The sequence below is a fragment of the Bradysia coprophila genome, unplaced genomic scaffold, assembly GCF_014529535.1.
Source record: "Bradysia coprophila strain Holo2 unplaced genomic scaffold, BU_Bcop_v1 contig_138, whole genome shotgun sequence".
Lineage (NCBI taxonomy): Eukaryota > Metazoa > Arthropoda > Insecta > Diptera > Sciaridae > Bradysia > Bradysia coprophila.
In genome coordinates, this window is record NW_023503409.1 from 20,130 (window position 1) to 33,862 (window position 13,733).

General features: G+C 33.5%; 2 protein-coding genes across 2 annotated transcripts in view; one reads left to right on the top strand and one right to left on the bottom strand.

Annotated features, from left to right (window-relative positions):
• Positions 1 to 5,844: 5,844 nt before the first annotated feature.
• On the bottom strand, positions 5,845 to 12,948 carry LOC119074158 (chromobox protein homolog 5-like). The gene is made up of 3 exons (XM_037180161.1): positions 12,898 to 12,948; positions 6,102 to 6,464; positions 5,845 to 6,021 (listed from the first exon to the last, which is right to left on the bottom strand). Exons 1-3 carry the CDS (start codon positions 12,946 to 12,948, stop codon positions 5,845 to 5,847), a joined length of 591 nt encoding a protein of 196 aa, XP_037036056.1.
• The window catches only part of LOC119074151 (protein prickle-like), a 70,898-nt gene continuing 67,800 nt past the window's right edge, over positions 10,636 to 13,733 (top strand). Inside the window, exon 1 of the mRNA XM_037180153.1 lies at positions 10,636 to 10,802. The gene's annotated coding sequence lies outside the window, so the exon portion shown is untranslated. The remainder of the gene's footprint in view (positions 10,803 to 13,733) is intronic.

Consider the following 13,733-nt stretch of genomic DNA (forward strand, 5'->3'; position numbering starts at 1 on the left):
GTTAAGCTTATTTCGGGGTTTTTAAGCAAGCTGAGCCAGAACTTCGAAGACACTGGTGTCAACTTCAATCAGAATAATTGATAGATATGTTTCCGATTGTTCTTTAGTTTTTAAGTTTTTTTTTTTTCAAACGAGTGGTTTTGTTGCCATTTTCTCCTCGGTCGCCAGGACTGTCTTAATAGTAAATTGTTGAGGCTGCTCTTGTATTTGGATTAAGTTAAAGAGCTAGTTACTGAAACCATTATCCTGACATATTTTTAATTTTGCGGAAATGTTCATTTCAATACAGGAACTCCTAAACGGAAGCGTCCTTCCTATTGTAGAGTTTGAGCCGTTGATTAAATTTTTAATATGCCGAGCAAACTCCATTTTGTCTATACTATCTTTAACATAAGTTGCAGTTGCTGATAGCGAGAAATCCCTATATTTCTGTATCCACAATTATATATATACGTACGTTTGGCACAAAAAGCTCTGTGCACAAATATAAGGAAATAATAATTAGAATTTCAAATGTGTCGATAAAATTTATTCAACAAAAATGGATGCGAATCGATAGAAATCGCACCAATAACCATAAAAAATAATTATGTAATACCTGAAGTGGCGCTATTAATATCCATAAAACATAAAACATAAACGCAAAACCCTCGGCATATTACACAATCAGGGTTCAAATAACAATTATTTAAATATGCGACTGACTGTAATAAAACTGTAATAAAAACATGCTTATGAATTGAGCCAGAAAAAAAAACAACTGGCAAACTGGACAATCAAGAAAAGCCCATTTTTTCTCTGCAAAATGTTACACCATGTTTCACGATTAAATACGGTGCTTATTAGTTAAATACGTACATGAGGTTTTTAATTTACATAACACGATATAAAATTTGCTACCATTAGGTGTTTCGTTGTACGGCATACATTTATCAATCAATTTAAGCTAAACGGGCTGATCGTCTGAATTAAAGGTGCTCAAATACTCTTCACAAATCTTATTGATATTTGTGGCGATATAGCTTATTTGTACTTTATTCCTAGAGTGAAACCTTTCGGTGTATATGTATACTACGTACAGAGTCGTTGGTGGTCACAGTTGATAATATCGTTGGTCAGCAATCAAGCTGCTCATCACAGTACGTTGTATGTGCCAATGCAACTTATAAATCAGTGAACAAAGCATAGTTGATGGTGCTGGTTTAACGTTGTGGTAAAGAATGTTTAATTAACCAAATTCGATACGTAGGTGTGAAGCAAGAATTTTAATTTTGGTAAATAAAATATCGACTGTCAACGACATGTCAGATTTTTTTACATATCTCAATAACTAAAACGTGGAATGTTAGCCATAGTTGAATATAGGATTAATTACCATCTTCGCTTCTTTATTGGTAAATATAGGAATTAGTAAAACTTTAGATAACCGGCTCGCACGAGTATTTTAACGAGGTCCTCAATTATCAACTACTTTAAAAATCTTCATTAAGAACACCTATATATACAAATTACTATACGTATAATGAACGTAACCTGCTTAAATGAACAAAAAAAAATCGCGTGCTCAATTCCCATGACCATAATACATAATTGAGAAATATATTTTGAAAGAATAAATTAAGATAACGTTCTTCGATAGGAAAGGGTTTTCTGGTTGAAAAAACCCCAACCCCGTATTGTAATGCGATTGTTTTGGATATTGAAGTTATATGTTTTAACGTGAATGCTTTACAATACAAAGCAAATAAATTTGCTGATAAAAAAACGAAATAAAACCATTTCAACTGTAGCTTTCCTTTCAGACTTGTTTAGTTTCTTTTTTTCGGGGGTACTACTCTTTCTTTGTATTTAATTGTATCGAATTAAATAGAGATTTAGTGTAAATACTTGGACGTGTACGTGTAGCGATACGACCCGCTATTGTTGTGTAAACATTTATATGGCAAAATACTGTGTTTCTTGAATCAACGCAACGCCTGGCAATGTTAATAATAGTTCATCCAAAGAAATTCCACCGGACCCATTTCCTACAACCTGATAGTCCTCAATAGTTCGTACGAGGCTTAAAACTGTTTATCTTCCATGAAGTATTCAGTCCTTTCATAAAATTCTCAGTAACTCAATAAAATATCCGACTGAAGAAAGAAACGTCTTTTTATTTCCTTTTTTAATGTGGCACGGATGTACATCTATTTTCGGCATATAGATGTGCCCGACCCAGAATTGAATTATTTTCAAGAACATCTTGTCTATTTCTTTCAAACAAATTCGCAGCACAAACATATCTAAATAATGTGAACCCCGGTAGAAGACGATGCAGTCTAAACACACCAATCAAAGGCAAACGATAAACTAAATATTTGTTCGATTCACATGTAAAAATAAACAATACCCGCACACTTGGAAAACATCTATTATGTTCGCTCACCCATTTATGATATGTTGACGTTGCACTATAATAACTCAAATTTAATATATAGAAACACGAAAGGAAATATTTTGTTTACGAAAAAAAGTGCATAAGAAAAATTAACAAACGGCTGTCGTTTGTTCATAAATTCTTAAAATTTTATTTATTTTCATTTCTCTGTTTCTCGTTTTCGTTTCCAAATGGATAAAAATATCTCTGCGGCTTTGCAGGTGCATTCTTGCTGTTATTTTTGTTGAGTTACATTATAGAAATGTTTAATATTATTCCCTTTGCTGTTTTAATTCACTGAAAATGTGTGGTACTTCTGGTGCATTTTGTTTTTGTCTGTTAATTTAATTCCGATGTTTGTTGACGAGAGCATTAAAGGGTTTTCAATTATTTTCTGTTTTTGAGTCACATCTGCTTGTTTAATAAAAGTGCAAGCTATTTTAATTAATATTGCACATTTTACGAGGAATATCCGTGGAAAAGTACTGAAAAAGGAATAAATGTGGTTTAGTTTTCGAATAGTTCCGGATATTAGTTTTATTTTCAATTATTTTTGAAAAAAACGTCATCTTTATATCGGCGACTACAAAGCGATGTATGACTAGATAAACATAATTTCGAATAATAAGTGGTAGTTTGGCTTACACGTGACAATGACGGCTACTATTCTCTTATAAATCAAAGCTTATGTTGACTCAAATGAAGCAACAGATTCTGCGTAGAACACTAAAAATACTTTTAACAAAAGAAGTAACAGACTTAATATTGACAACATTGCTCAGTGATGATTACGTACCAAAGTGATCCGGGTCTACATTTAGGCGAGTGTGCCTCACTTTTCCCAGAGAGTATTTGCATTCTCTGTGGAGTGGTTCGAAATTCACATTAAGCCGGAGTTCCAAACTGACCTTGTTAGTGGCCGTAAAAGGCTGTTAGGCCAAACAAAATGATAATATTTTCTCAATGGTGATTGAACACTATAAGGCATTAAGTTTTCAACGTAAAAGTGGGTCATCGTTAGCACTTTCAATATTGACTAAAGTAGGTGGTATATGCCATCATCAGCCTTATGTCGATGCAAAGCCACGTACAATTATCGCATTTTTTTAATAGGTTACGTAAGCCAAATGGGAATGTAACAATGATATTAAAATGGCAACATATCACGCATTCATAACAGTCTCATAAGCTCTTTAAGCACCACATATTCATATTTTATCAGCACATTTGTTTAAGTCCTTTAGTCCATAATAATTTATTACGCTCATTAAAAATATTAATGGAATTTAATTTTTGAAGTTGATACCTGTACAACATCATATAAATGTATAATGTGCGGGAACAGCACCGAATTCCGTTGAACACAATATACATTATGGGATTGTTGATATTTCTGGAGCACGATTTTTCGTAATACATCATTCTAAATGGAAATCATAATTCGTATATGTGAAATGTGGTTGTTTGATTTAGTTGATTTTTATTGGAAAAATAATGGAATTTTTCGGTTGGAGACGAACCGTTTTTCAAACATTTGCCGTTAAATTGGAAGTGACGTCGAAAGCTACTCTTCCGCTCCTCGTTTCATTGAAAAAATTCTTTAGGTTAACATTGATCGTGTGATAGTAACAATTCAAACATAAAAACAAGTTCGACTTATTTATCTAACAAGATATACTATCCCATTACCCACAACCCAAGGTTCATTGGTTTATGTACATCTTTGTTTTTAAAGTACATTTGAAGGGGAGCTGCTATATTGGTTGCGTGAACCAACGAATACATTAATGGTGGTCGTTCGGTTAAGTTGAAGCTGAACCCTTATCAAACGGGCCACCCACTGATTTTTAAACAATTATCAAAAAAACAAACAATACTGTATCAATGCTTGTTTTGTTAATGGATTTGGTTGCCTTATTTGTGTAATGGTTCTGTACTACATTAGCGATATTACTCTCGGAAGTGATTTAAATTTTTATTTATAAATTAAGGTACAAAGAAACGAAACAACGTTTATCCCCAATTTTTTTGGGGTAAATTAATAGCCAATTCATAGTATGCATAACAACAACGGAATGATAGCCAAATAAAAACAAGCAATTAGCCTCAAATGATAAATCCATTTACAACACGCCACTGGGACCAACCCTGTGTATGCCGTTTTCTTTTTTCCTTCGTTATCAGAGAATAAAATAACCCACTGAATTTGATATTTGTCACAGCAGGTGCCAAATTTATAGTCGAATACACTGTTCTCAATGACAAGAATGAAATATTGTCGAAATTGATTTAACAACTTCCATTCGGTGTACTTTTTTTTATAGAGAGAGAAAAAAGCATAAAATTTTCTCATGAAAAGAATTGCCACATGTACCCAAGTTCTCTGCTATCCATTCAGAATTCGATGATTTTCTTGTGTATTAAAATGTTCAATAAAAATGTTTTCCTCTTCCGCTTTCGCTCTGAAAACCCATCACTGCAATATGGTGCTCAAAAATCCTTTTCGTAATTTATTTCTGTGCAAGACACATCACATTTTAACTTACACGACTGGAGAATGTTGCATGGTCTACTTTTTCAAATTATTTTGTATTTAAAATCAGCAACATCCAGAAATGATGTACATATTGAATTTCGTACCTTCAACTAGGGTGATTTTTTGGCTGCTACACAAAGTCAGGGTTATATTTTGGTGTATTCCTATAAGCATCGAGTCGAAAGTCACGGGAACGTTGTTTCAAAAATACACAGTACACAGACGAAATAAATTTAACGAAACTTTGTTGAAGGGTTGCCGTTAATCAAAGAATTAGTTGGTGAGCTTCGACTAATTAATTATAGCTGAAGAAAGATTAATTGTTGTTGACGAAGAGTTAATTGTATCCGTAGTTTAAAATGTATTCGGTTGTGACCTCCCTTGAGAAATGCGAAATTATTCGACTTTGACTTCCTCATGACACTAGCTTGTGTATGCTTTGCAAGGAAAGTAACTCATTTTGGTGTACTTCAGATTTGAAGATAAATATTGGAATAAAATTTTCGGTAAAAGTTTAGACCGAATGAGAGGAAATACTCTGAAGTGAAAGGGAGCGTCGCACATAAATTCGATTGGTTTAATGTACGTTTGTAGAAAATTAAAACTTAATTTGTATTGATAAAAAAGAGTTGGCACAAATGTCGAAATTCGCGATCTTAGAATATATCAGATGGTTTTCATATATCACTCTAACAAATATTCATTTTTAACGTACTCACTTAGGGCATTTTCATTGGTTGCTCATTCGAACGAAATTTTGAAACAAATAGAAAAATGTGGGAAATTCGAGAAAATATTTTTAAAAAATCCAAAAAAATTATTTGTCAAAAGTAGACATTTAGAATTGAAAATGAAAAAAATTTAAAAGAAGAAAAGAGAAAGAAAAAATTTACGTTGTCGTCGGTGGTCGGTTGAATTTTTCTTCCTTTTCGGTAGACTCAGTTACGTTCCAAGGGAATCGTGCTTCATAGAATTGTATCACAATTTCTGCACATCTGATGTTTGCTTGTTCCACCGGTACAAGATCGCTTTCCTCAGAGTCTTTCCATTTCATCAAGAATTTGCATTAGAATCTACTCACGCAAACACACAGAGAGGCTCTCAATCAATCATACCCAAAATTTGTTTTGGCTGCAATCATCTAGCGAATCCCATGGCCTTTTTCTCTTCCTCCCCATCTTCGCTACATGAATTGGCAGTGCCTTGTTCGGTGACAGTCTCCCGCTCCTTTTGCAGCTTGTAGCGTTTCACGACTGAATCAAAAGAATCATCGGAGCTTTCGTCGTGTTCGCTTGAATTGCATTCCAATTTGCTTCGCAAAATGTTGGCTTTATCCTGGTCGAATTGTAACATCAGTTCAACTGCATCATCCAGATTGTGTTCGTTTTCCCAAGTGTTGTACTCGGATGAGAATCCTTTCCACTTTATGTAATACTCGACTGCACCATTGACTAGTCTCCGATCAATAACTTGTTCCACCGTCTTGCTAGTTTCTCCATCTGTCCCACTCTTCAATGAAAAAAAAAAATCAGTAAAAGGTTTTGCGATTTTGATTCCAGTTATCCGTAAAAGTTACCATGTTTGTAGCGTTTGTAATTTGAAATGTTATTTTGAAAAATGAAAACACTTGCACTCCAAAAGCGTTTGTTTTTGACACAGCGAAAATATGGATCATATACCGACAGTGTTTGAAGGGAATGTCAAACAGAGTGTCACCCATCGAACTCTAGTACATTACTATATGAGGAAAGTAATTTGATATCTCGTATCCATATGAGTAAAAGCATCCGATCGCTTCAGCCCGAGGTACTATTACTCATCGTGATACGATACATAAAATTATTTCCCGAGTGCAGTCCCTGGAGAGGGAAACTCCACTTTACCTCCTTAGTAAGGTAAAGTTAAATTACCATACAAATTTTGACATATCACCTATCGAAACCAATTGTTTAATTTTCTTTTATATGGCTCTGTGTGGTAAGACTAACATTATGCACCAGCTCGGAGAGATTATCTTTATATAGCAACATAAAAAATGATATGCACCAACGCACTTCAAGCATGAGTGGTACTTTAAATAAAGTACTGAAACGGAACAATGTATCGAACAAAATTTGTCACTCTAAAAATACCTGGAAAAAATTTTCATACAAAATATAACTATATTTGGCAGTTGTCACTCGAAGCACTTTTGCTTGAATTGCGTTGTATGCATATTTGTCCAAATGTTTATTTTGACGAGTTGGTGATCATGATCCTAAGCCGAAGGCGCTATATTGCACTCTATAATGGATGATCGTCAAATTTTAGAGCAATACAGCATTTGACTCAACCAGTATAGATGCTCTAAGAGATATTAATACACATTTATTCGCTTGACAGACGACCGTTACAAGATTTCCAATTCTTTTCATCCATTAACTCTTAACCGATAATCATCACAGGTTCGTGAGTGTGAAATAAATACTTACTCCACGTACCATTTCATTTATATGTTTATCGCAGAGTCTTCCATTCATACGTATAATTATTGTCTGCCTCATGGGATTTTAATTTATTTTTAATGTAACTTCGTTTTGACAAAAATTTATAGTTTTCCGTTAGCAGGAAGAAGCAAATATTGTACTCAGCGCGAAAATATTTAGTTCTGTTTCTAGTAATCCTTTTAACTTATGACATATTATATTTAATACGGTGCGTCCGTTGTATCTTGCCAACCATAAATTTTTTCACATTGAAATCTAATTTCTCTTCTTCTTTGACTTTCAGGTATGTTGATACTTCAATCATTCGAAGATCCACGTATCACCGGTGTAATGACGATTGACATTTTGTACGGTAAAAAATAACATTAGATTGTAACGAGAGTGTATAAACCGTGTAAGACGCGTAGAAGACACAGTTTTATTGTGAGAGTCGTTCGGATTCAACCTTGTAATGCTTCTTAGTCCATAAGAACATAATCTATAACAAAATCATATTTTCGTATTCAAAGCAACTGAGGGCCTAGCAATGCGTCGCTAAAAATACATGGAAATATTTCGAATTAGAAGTCTTTGTTACGCGGCTTCCTTAATACGCTGCTGTCAAATTTTTCAAAATACTGATTACAAGGCCGACGTAATACAACGTCATCTCTCTTTTCGCACACGACAACCATATTACTAGTATAATTATCAAATGTTTTACTTCATTTGATCTACATAAATTTTTAACATATTATTCCAAACTCTTATTTCTTCATCCGCAACATACATTTTACTACATAAGGAACATAAGGCAGAGCTCATCCATTTATTTGGTTTTTGTAGCATCGTTCAATTGAAACCTTTTTTCGGAAAATTCGCTAGTCTGACATAGGGAATGATTAGGGAATTGGAGAACATTCTTCGTGAAGTTCTCGAAGTACATGGGAATATTGATTATAAGTGATTGAAAATATGGAGAGTGTAGGGCTCTATATAAATCTTTAAAAAAAACTCTATTTTCTTTGTTTCATTCAGTTCAGATCTATTAATTTTAGTAAAGGGACTTTTGGAGATGTCCATGGTGTTGCTATAAATTACTTACATACATGAACGCGCAAAAACGTCCATTATTAAAATATATTGCGCTAGAATCGATCAAACTATAACGTTGTATGTCACATTACTTTTACTTGTCGTCTAAGTTATTAATGCTTCCTACCAGAATAACATGTTGCGACAGATAAATTCCAAATATGGTTCATTCCTGATGAATGAAATTGATCATAATTCAAAATAAAAGCATTTAAAACTCGTACAATTGAACTAACATCCATATTTCAATGTGAATAAAACCATTTATTCTCAGAATTTGTAACATACAATGACAATTCTTATTAATTACTGAAAATTACCCCAGACAAATAAATTGCATGACTTTCATGAACTTTTCATTAATATCAAACTCACTGTGGCGCATAATATTGTATAGTAGTTCATTTTAAAGTGCTGTATAGACGAAGGAACGCTTAAATTTCAACTATTGTGAATGACGAGGCATATGTTATGCTATATGCTATGTATATTTTCCTCAATTCACAACAATTTTACTCTCTTCATTCTCTCCGGCACATATAAATATGACTTGTAAATAAATCACGAGTCTATATTAAGGCGAATGAAATGATCTTAATGCATATTCATACCGGCAACAAAGTTTTCAATGAGAATTGGTAACAGAGAATGTATGGCTGGAATAATAATGCAATGAGTGCTCGTGGAAGAAATGGGGAGAGAGTATTTTCGGTGAAAGAGAATAAAACAATTTGAAAATTTTCAGTAAGTTGTTGCCTATATGCAGGAATTTCTTTCAGTTAAGTCTACGCCGGTATTGCGAAACGTTGTGGTTGGAATAAAACTTTTAGTGTGGTAATATTATACGATACGGTTGATGACTGTGATTTGAAACATTAGGCGGCACTATAAATGTAAAAGATGATGTTATCATATTGACGATATGCCTGTCCATAGTTTTCTTTTATGATTTATGATTTAATCAATATGGAAAAACGTTTTTCTTGTGAAAAAGCCAATTTACCCACCTTATACCGTCACTGATGATATGCTAAAATGTGGCAACATTCATGCTAAATGTGTTTAATCTCGCTTCACAGAAGTGTGGATTGCTCGAGGCACATTCACACAAATTCTAATATTTACATTACAGTGCACAAAATCGGATTTTCCGTTTGCATCGGTATTCGCAATTAGGCCGTTGGCAAAAAAATACATTCGTGGAAAATTTGATTCTGTTAGCATTTAACATTTTATGGTGTTGGGATCAGGTAGCTGTCTTTTAATCCTGGATGGGAAATCTGAAATGAGTTAGATGAATTTATATTGGTTCCGCATTTGAATTAATTTTAAACTTTGAACGCACGGCTGACTGGTAAATGTTTTTAAGTTCAAATTTCTTTGATTTTTTTAGAAATTCCAAAAACTATTCTTATCACTTCAACTTGAAACATATTGCAATTCATCAAAAGCAATTTTCGTTAAAGTTACTCCAAAAAGTAACTCGCCGTTGAAACAGAACGTGAGTTCTATTGTAAACTCAGTGTATAGCAAATAGTCGAGAAGTGACGATATTGACACACACATATTGCAAATCTGCAAATCAATCTTTTCAACAAAACGCTTGCGACAAAATTTTCATAATCTCTTCTCTTTCTGTTTCATCGTTTTTCACTAAAAAACCAAAATCTTTTCCGATTCCGAACCGATTCTTTGCAATAAATACAATATGCATGAATGAATATAACCGAGCCATACTATAGCCAAGAAACCATAAATTCCATTTTCAACTTCTTTTCACTGTGCTGTAACGATACATTAGCATACAAGTGCAAATTTCTAAGGTGAAAAATAATTTATGGTTGAAATGTTAAATTTTCCAGTGTGATTTATTGTGTCTCCTGTAACATAATGCTACTTAGCTTAGGACGAGTGGTAGATTGGCAAGCCGGAAAAATTGTAAAAAAAATATTATCGCAGTATTTCTTCGTCTATTTTACATTGTCCAAATCCAAAGTAAACTTGAAGTGATATACACACTTGAAAGGGAAAAAAAACACCAAACAGCAAGTGATATTGTGTGAAAGCTCTGCGCATTACATTTTCTTGTGGTTTATTAACGTGTTGCATACATGCATGAAGATATATTTCGTTTGCCGTGAAATGTATTAAAGTGTTGTTGTGATAATAAAACAGAATATAAAGCTTTTTTACTCGCATATAAATAACATCTGGGTATCCGTTGAACATTGACGCTATCTATATCGATAATTATACAATTTAGTGGATTATTACATGATGTTGATATGTAAGTATTATTGGCATTTCAAATCAATTTAGGGTGAAAATTGTAACAAATGTTGTCTTAAAACAATGAAATTCCCATGGGCATTCAAAATTCTATCGAACAATTTGTATGTTCTGCAGATAAATCTACATATTGACTATACGGTTAACCTTTTAAAAACGGCTAGTCATCTCCACCACAAACGGCAAACATAAGAAATGTGTTAGGCGCGTGAAGTAATATATATTACACACTTGTCACGAAGAAGTCGAGGCTTGCCGAAACTGATAGTGACAAGTGTGTACTCTATTTTATCACATAAGCGAAAACGAGACAACAACATAGAACTGAAGAGTAATTTTTCAATTAAACTTCTAGTTAAGTAATTTTGACATCCGTATGTGATAAAAGATTTTACGTGTTGTTGCGGCATGTTTCATTTTCATTTACATTGCCTAATCATGTAAAGCATTGTACTTACGAGGTTCCAAGTTGTTATTTGACAAGTGGGGAATGCAGCCCTCCCCTTCGGGTCGGGCTGTAACACCCCACTTATCAAATACACAACTTGGAACCTCGGAAGTAATATACTAATAATCGTTATGTAGTTATACACTTAACGTTATTGAAAAGTGAAAGTTAACATTTAAGCACAAATTCTGAGCAGAAATAAAAAAAAATTGTAACGGAAGCGAATAACTGTACATTTTGAAAAGCTGTTACTTCTTTTGTTTAAAGAATTGCCTAGTGTTTAAGCAGTCCAAACAACGTTTAGTGCACAGGATATCTAAAATAGACAAACCCCCAAATAAATCTATAATCACTTTGACGAACAATCAAATAATCACAACTCGTGCGGGAAAACATAATGAAATTTCATTCTTGCCTTAGATCGACAATAGTAGATTATGCACCTTCGTCTGAAATGTTTATTTTGACGATTTGGAAGTTATGTGCCTAGCCGAAGGCGCGGAACATAATCCAAATCGTCAAAATAAAAATTTAGGACAGAGGTGCATGCTAATTAAAATCAACGTAATGTAAAGTCTTACAGCAAAAAAATGTTTCCATATCGTAATGTTAATCACAACTGTTAGCCTTTACCTTACAATCAATTATATCTTAGAATCATAGCTGCAAACATGAGAGCTTGTACCATTATCAAAATTGCAATTCAATCAGAATACCTGACACAATGTCTAGAAAATTAAATAACAAAAAACTATAATGAAGCGAGCTACGTAAACGTTCTTATACCTGTTCTGAATATTTTTCCTCTTTCACAAAGAGCATAAAATGTCCAACATACTGTCGCATTGGAATGATATTCCAATGCATAAATGCTCCCAGTGATCTGTGTTAATGTATAAAGAATATTATTCCCAACATTTGCTATCGAAAATAACAAACATCGTGTTCTTTGATATTTTGCCGATAGATCGTAATCTTTATTATCAATATAATGATGGATCGTCACATTAATCAACATATGAAAATAAAAATATCAGGAAATTATTAAATATAATAATGACCATGTCTTTTCTGAATTTTTTCGTCTTTTTTATTATCGATCTACTCAAAGATTTCAATCGATATGGGTGGTCTATGCTGTGAGCTCTATCCCCTTTTTTCATAGTAGCTGATCATAATAATGTGAAGTAATAAACATAATTTTTTTTTCGTTTATTTTACCAGAAATTAATTCCCAAATATGTTGAAAAATGGTCGGAACCCAATCGAGAGTTTATGGTTCTTTTTTTTTCGTAAATTATTTCCGACGAAGAAGATTTTTTCTTTCGGTGAATGGCATGTCTTATTACAATTTTGATTTTTGTCTTGCATGAACTTTTTTCTTCCTCATATAATTGGTTGTTTGATTAGGCCTCCATGACGAAAGAAAAATTACCTTTCATTCCAATAACCGTGTAAATAGGGGTTGGCGGTGGAATTGATTTATCGTCAGACCTTCAGAGATTTTACGATCATCACCAACAATTTATGGTTCTCAGGTATTTCTACCATTCCGTACCGCTCTAACGAAGACTATATTGTGTCCAATTCAATGGACTATAATTGTTTAGAATTGATTGAATGTCATCGAATGATGATGATTCACCGAATGATGATGATTCACCGAATGATGGGCTTCTGATGTCGTTGTTGTCATTGTCATTTTCGTTGAAATTGGTCGGTCTCATTAAACAGTGTATCGGTGTATCGGCTGCTTGAGGAGTGCGTTAAAACCTGCATTAAGTAGAAGAACGATTTTATTTCAAATTAAGGTTTCAATTTGCTTGCCTTTATAGCCGATAAAGCGCCATGCACTGATGTCTCCGTACCAGGAGATTGTACATTTGACTATATTCGTTTGAGTTGAGGTGAAACGACGACTTCGATATGGTTTTGGTACACCTAAATTCTTTCTTCTATTCGGTCGCTTTTTTCTTGATTTATTTGTTATTATGACGGCTACAAAGACGTGGTCAGACTCCTTGTATAAAATTTTCTTATTTTCTTATTTTCTTAAATGAGTGTCAGTTTGCTGTTTATATTGGTCAAACGATAACCTTATGAACTGGGGAGTTGTGTATGTGTTAATTCCTCCCTCCAACAATTTCAGGCGATGTTGAACGTTACACTTAATGTGAGCTAACCGTTTGAGTCCACATGTCTTCGGTATCTGTCAGTCAGCCTGAAATGCAGAAAATAAAACGGTTTTTGATTGCCCCTCTAAATCATTATTTATTAATTATTTTTAGTAAATCACTATTCTGAAGCTCGATCTTCCACTATAATTCATCACAATTTTTAGTATGTTTGGTATATTCGATTATAATGGTGATGATAATGCTTTCGCAAGCAAAATTAACGCACTAGCACCAACGGTATGCATTACATCCCCAGAGCACACATTATAAGACTCAACTTGAAAAGAGTTTTCTGAATAAATTA